Source organism: Lutjanus erythropterus, chromosome 23, assembly GCF_056507025.1.
Source record: "Lutjanus erythropterus isolate fLutEry1 chromosome 23, fLutEry1.hap2, whole genome shotgun sequence".
NCBI classification, from domain to species: Eukaryota; Metazoa; Chordata; class Actinopteri; order Lutjaniformes; family Lutjanidae; genus Lutjanus; species Lutjanus erythropterus.
Window position 1 is genome coordinate 21,811,953 of NC_139339.1, and position 11,468 is coordinate 21,823,420.

Consider the following 11,468-nt stretch of genomic DNA (forward strand, 5'->3'; position numbering starts at 1 on the left):
TTTTTTAAAAATGTGTTTATTTAGTAATAATGGAAATGCATTTGACTAACAATTAAGGGCTGTGAATGCTTGTATAGAACTGTATATATACAATAACCTACAGTACAGTCACATGAAATGGTTTTAGGTTTGTAAGTAGCTCAGAACCATGAATTTAAAGATAACAGCAAAACAAAATCTTTAATAGTTGTATTTAAAAGGTCAGGCAGAGAATTCAAGTACATCATTTCAGGCCATATGGACTGTACCAAAATCCAGTCACAACTGTAACACTATACCTCCATTTCATCAGTTAGGTCAATGGGGCTGGTTAGTAGGACTTTGTAGGTGGGACAGGTGGGAGTAAACATTTTTTAAACATTGTCAAGTCTGAGATGTCCTAAGTAAGAAGGAATCAAGATGTGCAAGAATGATGTGCTGTAGAGCGGAACAAAAACAAACAAACAAGAATGTAACCCTGCAGATTTTCCGAGGAGGGCTGGACGTTCACTCTAGCTCACCAACCAACGGACCGAGCTTTCACTGAAGGACCCACTTCCTGTAAAAACAAGAGACACCTCACTCAAAGACCACAAAACAGATTGTGTTAAAGAATTCATAGTGAACTTGTACTGCTTTACCTTTAACTACAGGACTGTCTGATCCGACATATTCCCAGCTTGTGATGCTCTGCGACCACAATCTCCTGCGAATTCACCCCAGACTCAACCAGAGCAGAGACAGGCCTGCAGACAGAGACAAGGTCAGCGATCCCACCAATCATCACAGCTGAAAACAATCCTTCATCATTTCTCCATTAACACACATCTACCCTGTATCATCATTTTTTTTTTTTTACTGAGATCCAATTATAAGCTCCTGAATTCAATTAATCTTTAAATAATACAGTGAATGAAATAATGTTTAAATGAAAAAGCTAATTAACAAAAATACTTTTTTTCAATGAAGTCTTTGGGTTCACTTAAACATTATGACAAGATGTAAATAGTACTGCAGTAAGGCTGCAACAACAGAAGAGGGAGGCAGGAGGCAAGCTATTGCATTACTGAGTTATTTTGCAGTGAAGTTGACACAACACCCACCTCTGCTCTCCAGGATGCTGCACGTCTCCTGAGGATGACTTACCATGAGCTGGAATCTCCTGCATAGAGTCTAACAACCTACAAAGAGCACAAATACTAAGAATACCAACACTGCATGCAACTTGTGGCACAAATATCAAGGTGTAAATGTTAAGACAGTAATGGAAAGTGACTAATATGTATGTGATGTGAACTTCATGACAAAGAAATGGAGAATGTAAATCAACACTCTAGAACAGTTTGTCGCAAGACGACAAACACATGGGCCATCGCAAAGCTCAGTTTATTATTCTTCTGCTTGAAGGAAAACCACTAACTCGCTCGACACAAGGTAGGCAATGAACGACGTTTATTAAGGAACAATGCAGCTCTCTGTGTGCCAGGGTAACTCGTAGGAGCAGCCAGACGCAACGTTATATCATGTTTAACTACAGAAGATAAATGAAAATTAGCAATCGGAAATTTGTTGCGGGAAGTCGGACTCAAAATCAACTTTTTGTTCAGTTTGCATACGTGTATTTTACAATGGCAATGCTTCAAGAAAGTAGGAATCAATTTTTGTCACGGGAATAGCGGCTTAAAACTTTTGAGTTTTCTGTCCTCGCTTCACTCAGGTGAACAAAGAACAAGTTAGTTTTCCGGAATCTTCGCTGGAAACGAACGAGTCTGAGAAAACATCACCTACCATGTGTCAAGCTCAGAACTCTGAGGGGTGTGAAACAAGCTGCATGAAACTGAAAGCGTATGAAACGTTTAACACTTGGGTATTACTAAATGTACAGTATCTGGTCTGGTGAGTAGTGTCTGTCTGCCAAGTCATTATCCTAAAAGACCTACCTAACGAGGAAGAATTTCACAGTTAGAATGTCGTGTTTGGTTTGATCTGTTTATTAAAAAGTCTTCAAATAAAAAGCAACCTGTAAAGTAAATAAAATCATACATAACGGTGCTATAGATTCTATTTTCGCAAGAGATAACACAAAGTGTAAAAAGAATAAAAACCACATTTGAACTTTTGATTTGTCATGCTAACATGTGTCGCAAATCTTAGAGATTACTGTACAAACTGCCACACCAAGTATTATATTAAATCACCTCTAGACTGACTTTTTTAACTTAATTTGATGAACTTTTCGTCATCAACCAAAAACCTTAGTCTGAACACAATATTTTTGTTTACAAAGACTACATATATTTAACTTCCCTTGTTATGAAATTATCAGTTTCCCAAAGGCCATATCCATTTAGAAAGGTTGAAAAGCAGAGTTTATTTGGCCATTAACAGTACTGCGTCACACTGAAAGAGACTAAGCACCTAAGCCAGCATCCTATTCTGCAAAACATTTTGAAGGATCTTAACAGTAACACAAGCAGAGGAACAGAAAAGGCATAAACAGCTCAGAAGAATGCGTGAACTGTAGACATTGTATCGTATGTTTTTAAGTACGGGGCTGTCCGCAATACAGATTCTTCCAGTAAGTCTCAGGCGAACGCAACGCAATCCGCCATAGACAAGGGGGATGTATAGCGCCACGTGCATCAGCAGACAACGACGATCTTGTCATATTCTAAACCTGGAAAGAGAGCACACCACACATGTCAAAGAGCGTGTTTTACTCAGGATTCGCGCAAGACTGATCTCTGATGTTAAATGAGCAATATTTATGTTTAATTGTTGTATATATTGATGTCTTGTCTGGACTAGATCTGCAGGAATTAAGAGCTCTGGCTGATGGTGATGGTTTAAAGCGTGACTCTACCTGAACTTATGGATACAAATTTATGGCAGAGTATATTTCTTTAATATTTTCTCAAACATGCCTATTTCTTATCAATGTGATTTATGATGACATGAAACATCCACTCTGTGTTCTCACCTTGTATTACACTCTCATGTGTCTAATAGCCATATCGAGGTGGTGGCGGCGGCACTCTATCTGAGTAGGGGTCTCTGGGCCGGGGAGCTGCATACATTGGGGCCCTGGACACCGGGGACAGGCGGGACCGCTCGTAGGAGTAGCCGTTACCAGCTGGAGGAGCAGGCGGAAGGGGCGCTCGTCTGATGGGGCTCCGGTCCCTGACCATGCTGGATGGTGGAGGGGGGATCGGACGGCGCTCATATGGGTCATGGCTTCCAATTCCGAGACGTTCTCTAAGCGCAGAGGGAGGAGGCGGAGGAGGGGGGATGGAACGCCGGTCGTCGTAGGGCGCCATGCTATAAGGACGGGCTCTGAATTTTTCGTAGTAATCGACCACTCCATGACCATCTCGCTCGCCATAACCACTGGTGGGGTAGGGTGCTCTTCTCGGGGGAGGAGGAGGAGGCGGAGTAGGGTAAGGAGGCATGCGGCCTCTGTAGGGAGGCTCAGGCCTCTCCATCGGATGGCGAGGAGGAGGAGGAGGAGGAGGGTAGTAGCCTCCTCTGCCTGGCGGAGGTGGATAGTCATCCTCCCTCTGTGGCCCTCTGGGTCTGCTTTTTGATATCTGAACATGTATGCGCTTTCCTGAAAGAGAGAAAAACACTGTCCATTAAAGCTGCAGTAGCCTGTTTATTTTTGGGATCACTGAGCAAAAGTTACATAATAACCTGTAAGCATGATACTAGGAGAAAATTAGACTTCTACTCCTCTTTTTGTTTGCAGGCTTTAGAAAATTCAACCTCTGGTGGAGACTTTGTCTAATCACAGCTTGGTAAGACAGTTGACTATTGACTGCACTTTTAAAGGGATAGTGCCGATCATTAAAAGTTTTGTGGACAGGGTCAACAACAAAAAGTATTTTAACCACTTAAAAGATGGTTTAAAGAAAGTTTAGGCATATGCCATATCAAGAATATTTGTACTGCTTTACCTTACCACGAGACAGCCTTTCTAACGGGAAACCACAATTATGTAAGCTAAATATTACTCTCTCAAAACCAACCAAACTCCATAGGCAAAATCAGTCATTTTATGTTGCATAACACAGCAGTTGCTAGTCTACCGCAGCCTGAATCCTGTTTGTTTACATTATTGTGTGACTGATGTATCAGAACTATCTTTTTAAAACACTAAAGTCACACAATATAGTGTCGTCATGATACTGGAGTTTCTCATTTCAATACAATATGTTGAAAAAATAAATATATATGATTGTTATTAAAGGATAAACATAACAAGGCAATACTATAACAGATATGGCAAATGAGATGAGTCACAAGAAAAGAAAATACTGTGAAAAATTAGAATTGAACGCATTTACAATATATCAGTATTTTTTACAACACTAACACAGTAACACAAAAATCTAACCACAGCTGTAGACCACCAATTCCTTCATTCTGCAAAGTAAAATTACTAGTTTCACCTATGGAGTTTGGAAAAGTAAAGCAGTGTAAATATTCATGCGTACACTTAAGCTGATATAGATTTTTACTTAGCTGGGCCTTTTTTAATGTGTGTAAAATACCTTTTGTTGTTGACCCTCTCCAAAGCAGTACATTGCTTGGCTTCTGCGCTGGTACTCCTCTCTGGTTCTCCTAACTGGGGGTGTGCTGAACACCATGTACTTTAGCATATACAAAAACTATGATAAGCACACACAACCCCACTTTAAATTCTTCAAACTATCTGTTTAATTGTAGAAGACTGAATACAAACAATATGGAAACCCCAACAACTTCTAGTCCATTCATTCACATGTCATACTTACTTACCTTGAAACTCTGTGTTATCCAAACCCTCCAGGGCATCCATAGCCTCATCAGAATTGGGCATGTGTACAAAGGCAAAGTCCTTGATTATGGAGCACTCTGTGACTGTGCCATACTCTTCAAAAAGCTCACGGAGCTCTTTATCAAAGCCTCTCTCTACATTGGCTATGTGGAGCTTCACAGGACCCTGGTTCTTCCCTCTGCTAGGCTCCACATTGATGGGCCTGCCGTTTAGCTTGTGGAGGTGGAGCTCCCGGATGGCTTTGGTGGCAGACTTGCGGTCTTCCATATGGACAAAAGCATAGTTTTTGTATTTGGCGCACTCTGTCACAGTGCCATACTGGGTGAACAGTGCCTCCACTTCATCCTTCCCAGCATGCTGAGACAGGTTCCCAATAAAAATCTTCACCATTGTTGTTCCAGTGTACTTCTCTACAGGACGTAAAGACACGATGAGACAACACGGGCCACCATTAGTACAGGGGTGATACCACATAACACCATGAAAACTGCAACAGAAGCTTTTTCAACTGTTCTTGTCTCAGAAATATGTCCTTGTATAAATCAATTTGAATTAAAACATGGAAAGCAATGGAAAATTGTGGCATCACTGTTTTTTGTTTTGTTTTTTTTCCCAATACTTGCCCCATTTGGATTTCTTAAGAGTTTTGATGCCAACATTTACTCAGTTAAATATAAATATTTTTAAAGTAACACAGAAGTACTGTTTTTAAGTAACATCTAAATAATTATTTGTTAATCAGTGTCAACATTTATATGGTGCCAATTTATGTTGCTTTTTTATAGAAGTACACCAATATATTAGTGCTATTCATTTAAATTATTTTAAGAAGCAAAAATAGTTAAGAAACACGTCTGAACCACCACTTTTAAGTTATAGAGGAGACTTTTAGGACTAAGATACATTTCAGATTTTCGCTTGTCATTTATGTTGAGTTCACCCCTTTCCTCTCACAGTGTGCCTGTACTAAAACACCCATTAGAAGGATCATATTTAAGGGATTTTCAAAACGCTCCCTTCATATGATTCCTTCCCCCCTTTTGACTCAGAGCATATTGATGACAAAAAGTTTTTGAAGTTGCAGTCTGAGTGAGGCTGGCCCACATTTTCAGGTAAACTGCGTGGACTGATGTAGGAACAGAAAGTAAGCAGAGAGAAAGCAGATAGTGAAGGTGTAACGTCATTATCAGGAAATAGAAAGCTTGTAATCGAGGCGACTGAAAGGCCACCGGAGCAAAACGGCCATCAAATCTATTACCAAGTGGCACTTTTGATCTACTTTTTTAGCAATTAAATGTTGTTATCTGTCTAGAAACGCTGAATTGCAGCTAAATTTAACGCAACATACGTCGAAGAAGTTTCCCTGTTTCCACTTCCTGGTAGCAGAGCGGCTAGCCAGTCTCGTTTCATTTGAATGGCTGCTATTAGCATTAGCTTCCAGGTGTTATTCGCTCTGGATCAAACATCATCATGTGACTCAACCAAATAAAATGCTGTTCCACCATTTACAATGAGTGCAGTTGTGCTTGAATGTGTGTGTAGTCTACAGTGACAACAGAAACAACGGGAACTCTTGGAAAACAGTGTAAAAGACACCATACTCACAGTTTGCGATGTCGCCACTACGAAGTCGAAACTCCAAAGGTACCGGACTCTCTGAGAGCTGCTGGGAATGTGCGCAGTAGTAGCAACCTGATTGGTCGAGAAGCGTGTCGCTCAAAAAGTACGGACTGTGATTGGGTAAAGGGCTGAAGGAAAGTTTTCCCCGGTATGACTGTTAAAGTTCAGTTTGCTTTCACTTGTAGGAAACCAAATTAAGTTTGTTTAAAGTCGTGTAAATTTGCTAAAGTAAAATCTCACTTTCATGTTTCCAGGAAAGAAATTGAGCTGTAATTTAAGGTAACTTCAGTAAAAAACAAGAAATGTATCAGTTCTTATTTTTTCCACTTAAGTTGCTTTCTATATATTAGCATGTTTTGTGTTTTGTTCACTATTTTATCCTTTATTTGCCTATTTGTATTGTTTTTATAGTATGTGCTGTAAACCAAAGTGTTGTTTGTTTAAAAATTAATATATATACATACATATGTGTGTGTGTGTGTGTGTGTGTGTGTGTGTGTGTATAATATATATAAAAATCAGTCAAAGTATATTCTGACACTTAACTGGAAAAAAAAACTAACCCTCTGCACAGGAAGTGCATTCACAAATACACCCATTTACATTGTGACTCGTTAATTTAAGCTTGCTCCATTGGTATTATATACTAATACTGTACCAAACTGTTAAAATACCCCACTACAGGTAAAAGTCCTGCAGTCACAATCTCAATTAATTAAAAGTACGTACAGACCTTTTTCACAGCAGCTATTTTGACACAAAGTACTAATGTAAACACAGGTGTTATCAGTGATACTAATTAAAGTATCATGTAGGTCAAACAGAGTCAGGGTGCTGCTGCTGACTCACTGGACAGGGACCTTAACTAGTATAACTGGCAAGTACTCATTTCATTCTGCAGTAAAATGATACCTGTTAGAGTTTCATTCTACAATGTTCTTGGATTAATATTACTACTGCATTAATGTGTATGTTGGAGTGTTAATGTGTAATGTTGAGTCAGTTTTGACCACTTTATATACCATTGGGTAGGTCAACCTACAGCAATGCATCATATTCTAGAAAATCATCTTCATATTTTTTTAGCACAACTGTTCTGAGAACCATGTGCGTGTCTTTAAAAAGTCAGCTTTTTATGGCATCATGAAGTAACACTTCATCCTTCAGTTTATCACAGAAAAATCACATGAAATGACCAAATATCAATAAGATAGCTGGTTCTCACTGAGGAGAAAGGTTTGAAAAATTGTAATCTGAAAAGTAACTAGTAACTAAAGCTGTCAGATAAATGTAGTAGAGTAAAAAGGACAGCACAGTCTCAGAGATGTCGTGAAGTAGAATTATACAAGTTTGTTTGAGTGTGAGTAAATGGGTAATTTTCGCCACTGCAGCTGTAATTATATGTTTTTTGTAGAGCCTGACTGATATATTGATTGACGATATTATTGGCTCAATAATAGCTGTCACAGCTATATCGATCTTTATCTGTATCAGCATATGTTGTCAAATATACTCTGATATGAAAACTTTTTTATACATAACATAATATGGATTTTTTTTTGTTTGTTTGTTTTGCTTTATAGGTAGCATTTTATTTTTTTTTTTTTTTATATATACATACATACATACATACATACATACATACATACATATGTATGTATGTATGTATAGGCACATATTGTTCTATTTTAAAATTGTTATTTATAGTTGTTTATAACTATTAAAAATTCAGAAAGTTTACTCTTCCCCCTTACAATTTTTTTTTTTTTTTTTTTTTCACACTTTAATCGGCATCAGCTGGACTCTAGTTTGAAGTTTTGTTCAGTATTAAGGTGTAGGACTTCTTTTAGAGGCAAAATAAACAACACATGACACCCTGCTCTTGGCCTTTTGGGACAGATTAATTATCAGAGGTTGCAGTTCATAATTAATTTTCCAAGTGTCAGCAGAGTGTAGCCGGCTGTTTGTGAGGCTGCAGTGGTGTTTGGTTCATTATTCCCATGTGGGGCAGCAGTTCTCATGGGGAGGAAAACTGAGCTTGGCATGGCAACAACATACAGTAAACTGCACCAAAACATAATGATGGACAAAATCTTCTCTGACATCAGACAGAATTCAGCAAACCAGACTAACAGAGACACAGAATTTTGTATGAATTGTTTAGTAACGCTACTAAATCCTCCTCAAACACTGAGGACTTGGATTCTGGGAAGAACAAGGACTCTGTGATTTGTCAATCCGGTGTGAACTTGTCTAATGAACCCCAAAACCAAAATCAAAAGTGGTTTTGTTTTTTAAAAGAATAATTATTTTCCAGGACTTTATCCACCAAGTGTAGTGTATCTGACTACAACAGTAAATGTCCAGCAGAGGGAGCCACACGCTGACAGAAGTTGAGTCACAGAGATCAAAGATAATGGAGTTCTTGTCTTGCAGCATCTTCATAAATCATTTATAAATCAGCACTCAGACATTTTTGAATCACAAGTTCATCTGGAGTTCTCCAGTAACTCTCCAGGAGGAAATAAGGACAGACTCTGTCCTAAAGGAAAACATCTGTTTTCTGTGATTATTCAGTGAATCACACAGAACCAAAAGTTTCATGAAGACACTGACTACATTTACATGCAAACAATATTCCCTCTTATTCTGAAAAAGACAGTATTCCTCCTAAGCTGTTTACATGACTAATGAAAATGAATATTCCCATTCCCATGCAGCTGTGCATACTACAATTATGGACCCTTCTCTGCATCAAAAAAGTTTTTAGAAGAGTTTTCCACATGCAAACATAGTCATTGAGTGAGTGGCCATCAATGTTTTAGCAAGTTACATAACAGCTTTAATACATAATGGAATGAAATACCAGTCAGGCAACAGAAATAAAAACAACTGTAGGTGTGTGGTGTGGCCATGGGTGTGCCTGAGTCACCAAGAGAGGGAGCTGACACACCCAAAAATCAAACACAAAATGAATTTTTAGTTATAGGCTTGATAAAATGTTGTGTTCAAAACTTAGAATGGATGTAACAACATATCAAATATCACAATGTTGCAATAAAAAAAATGTTACAGTACCACAATAATATCTATCATGAAATTACAGGGCTAATTATATTATTTTATTGTTTTATTTTATTTTAGAAACGGGTTGCTGCTGACGGCTGTATTATTTTGTTTTGCAGCTGCACACGCTCAAGCTCATAGCTGCTATTTTTATTTCATTTTCTGAAAGAAGGAACTCAAGCACTTTGAGTTAAAAGGAACAAGTTTATCAGATTAAATATTTTTTAATCGACTTTTTCTTTGTTTTTTATAATATCATGATAAATATTGTATCATTGACTTTTTTAACTGCGATTATATCGGGACATGAGTTTTTGGTATTCTCACATATATCTGGGCTCCACTGTTGAATATCTATCCATCAAACCACAATCATGATCCCACTGACATCCACTAATTAAATGAAACTAAGCAAATAAACTAATTATAGTTTATACTTTTTTTTTTTTTTAAGAATAGCCTATTACTTTTTGGCTCAAAATGACCAATTTGTATTTAATCTCGCTTTCACTTTTCTGTCAAAAATGTACCTACATTTAAAAAATAAATAAATAAATAAAATAAATGGAGTCCAAGGGACAGCAAATATTCTTGACAGGCGGTCTGTGTGCCCCATCATTCACAGGTTGAGTCTCTAAAGAGGGGAATAAGGCTAAGAATTGTTTAAAAATTATGACACCAGATACAATACTAGATCAGGATACAAAAAGGATTGATCGGCTGTATCACTGGACTGAAGGAGTTATTGTGTTATTTCGATCCATATCTTAAGGGGTGTTGACACTGATACCCTGCCCTAGAGGGGAAGGTGTCCAGTGTCTCTGTGGTTTCAGAAACAGTCAAGACAGCAACAGCAACCTGCTGAGTCACTCCTCTGTGTGAAATACCCAATTTCATATCAAAAGTTGAACTACATCACAAAACAACAAGGGTAGTGTCCCCTGTCCTAACAGTAACTTTCAGTACAAGTGCCACCAGACTGAAAGTGTAAAACCAGAGAAGATGAAAAATTTATTTTAGCACTGATTCACAGCTAGAACTGTTCCACAAGGGAGACATGGATGAGACAGAGCACCAGTAAATGCTAAAAATGATAATAATAGCTGTACTTCACCGAGGCGTCTACAAACTCAAAATAAGGATGGCTTAAAATAGCTTGAGACAAATTTAACACGAGTGACACAGTAATATCTTCCATTTGTTTTTGCAGTTAAGTCATTCTGAATTGCTTGAATGACTGCAGTTTAATTCAAACCCTCTAAGATACAGTTTAAAAAGCCAGCATCTGTGATCATATGGAGATGTGCTTGTCCATGGCATCATGGGTAACTGTCACATCTTTAAAGGCCCAGTTAAAGCTGAAAGGTACATACAGGTTTTGGAACAACATATGCTGCCATCCAGACGTCTTTTTTCAGAGACGTCCCTGCTTATTCGAGCAAGATGATGCTTAAACACATTCTCTCACATTCATTCGTGTTACAGCACCGTGGCTTCATAATAAAAGAGTTCAGGTACTAGACTGACCTGCCGGCAGTGCAGATCTGTCTCCCTTTGAAAATGTGTGGCGCGTTTATGAAGCACAAAGTTCAACCTCAGACTGTTGAGAAACCGAAGTCCTGTTTTAAGCAAGAGTGGAAAAGAATTTTGCTTTCAAACCTTCGACAATAAGTGTCCTCCGTTCCCAAACTCTTACTGAGCGTTGCTATAAGAAAAGGTGATGTGTCATATTGGAGAACATGTTCCTGTCCAAACTTTTTGGGAACATGTTGCAGACATCAAATTCACAATGAGTGTATATTAACACAAAACAAAAAAATTCAATCAGTTTGAACATTAAACAACTGAAGGTCTAGGTCTAAAAGTATTTGCCAGTCCCTCCAAGAAGTGACTGCAACAATGAACAAATTCAATTAATCACGATGAATTCTGCACATCCTTGTAATTTTGCCCAGTCATCATACCTTCCTGCAGATCCACCAATTAT

General features: G+C 38.2%; 1 protein-coding gene across 3 annotated transcripts; it reads right to left on the bottom strand.

Moving 5' to 3' along the window:
• LOC146306182 (RNA-binding protein 4.1-like) lies at positions 1-6,535 on the bottom strand. 3 transcript variants are annotated; one of them, XR_014769094.1, is made up of 6 exons: positions 6,401-6,535; positions 4,777-5,205; positions 2,960-3,586; positions 1,083-1,160; positions 621-725; positions 1-538 (listed from the first exon to the last, which is right to left on the bottom strand). XR_014769094.1 is itself a non-coding variant. In XM_084712466.1 (4 exons), the coding sequence occupies exons 2-3, from the start codon at positions 5,183-5,185 to the stop codon at positions 2,982-2,984; spliced, it is 1,014 nt and encodes a 337-aa protein (XP_084568592.1). In that variant the 5' UTR covers positions 5,186-5,205; positions 6,401-6,535; the 3' UTR covers positions 940-1,160; positions 2,960-2,981. The 3 variants fall into 3 exon arrangements, 2 of the variants coding, with proteins under 2 accessions (XP_084568592.1, XP_084568591.1); XM_084712466.1 differs by lacking the exons at positions 1-538; positions 621-725 and having other exon boundaries at positions 940-1,160; XM_084712465.1 differs by lacking the exons at positions 1-538; positions 621-725; positions 1,083-1,160 and adding an exon at positions 1,955-2,656.
• Positions 6,536-11,468: the final 4,933 nt, after the last annotated feature.

Excerpts from the sequence above, each read along its gene's own strand:
- LOC146306182 (XM_084712466.1), bottom strand. The coding sequence starts at position 5,185 with ATGGTGAAGATTTTTATTGGGAACCTGTCTCAGCATGCTGGGAAGGAT. Across the intron at positions 3,587-4,776 it reads GGATAACACAGAGTTTCAAG|GAAAGCGCATACATGTTCAG; the intron begins GTAAGTAAGTAT and ends TCTCTCTTTCAG.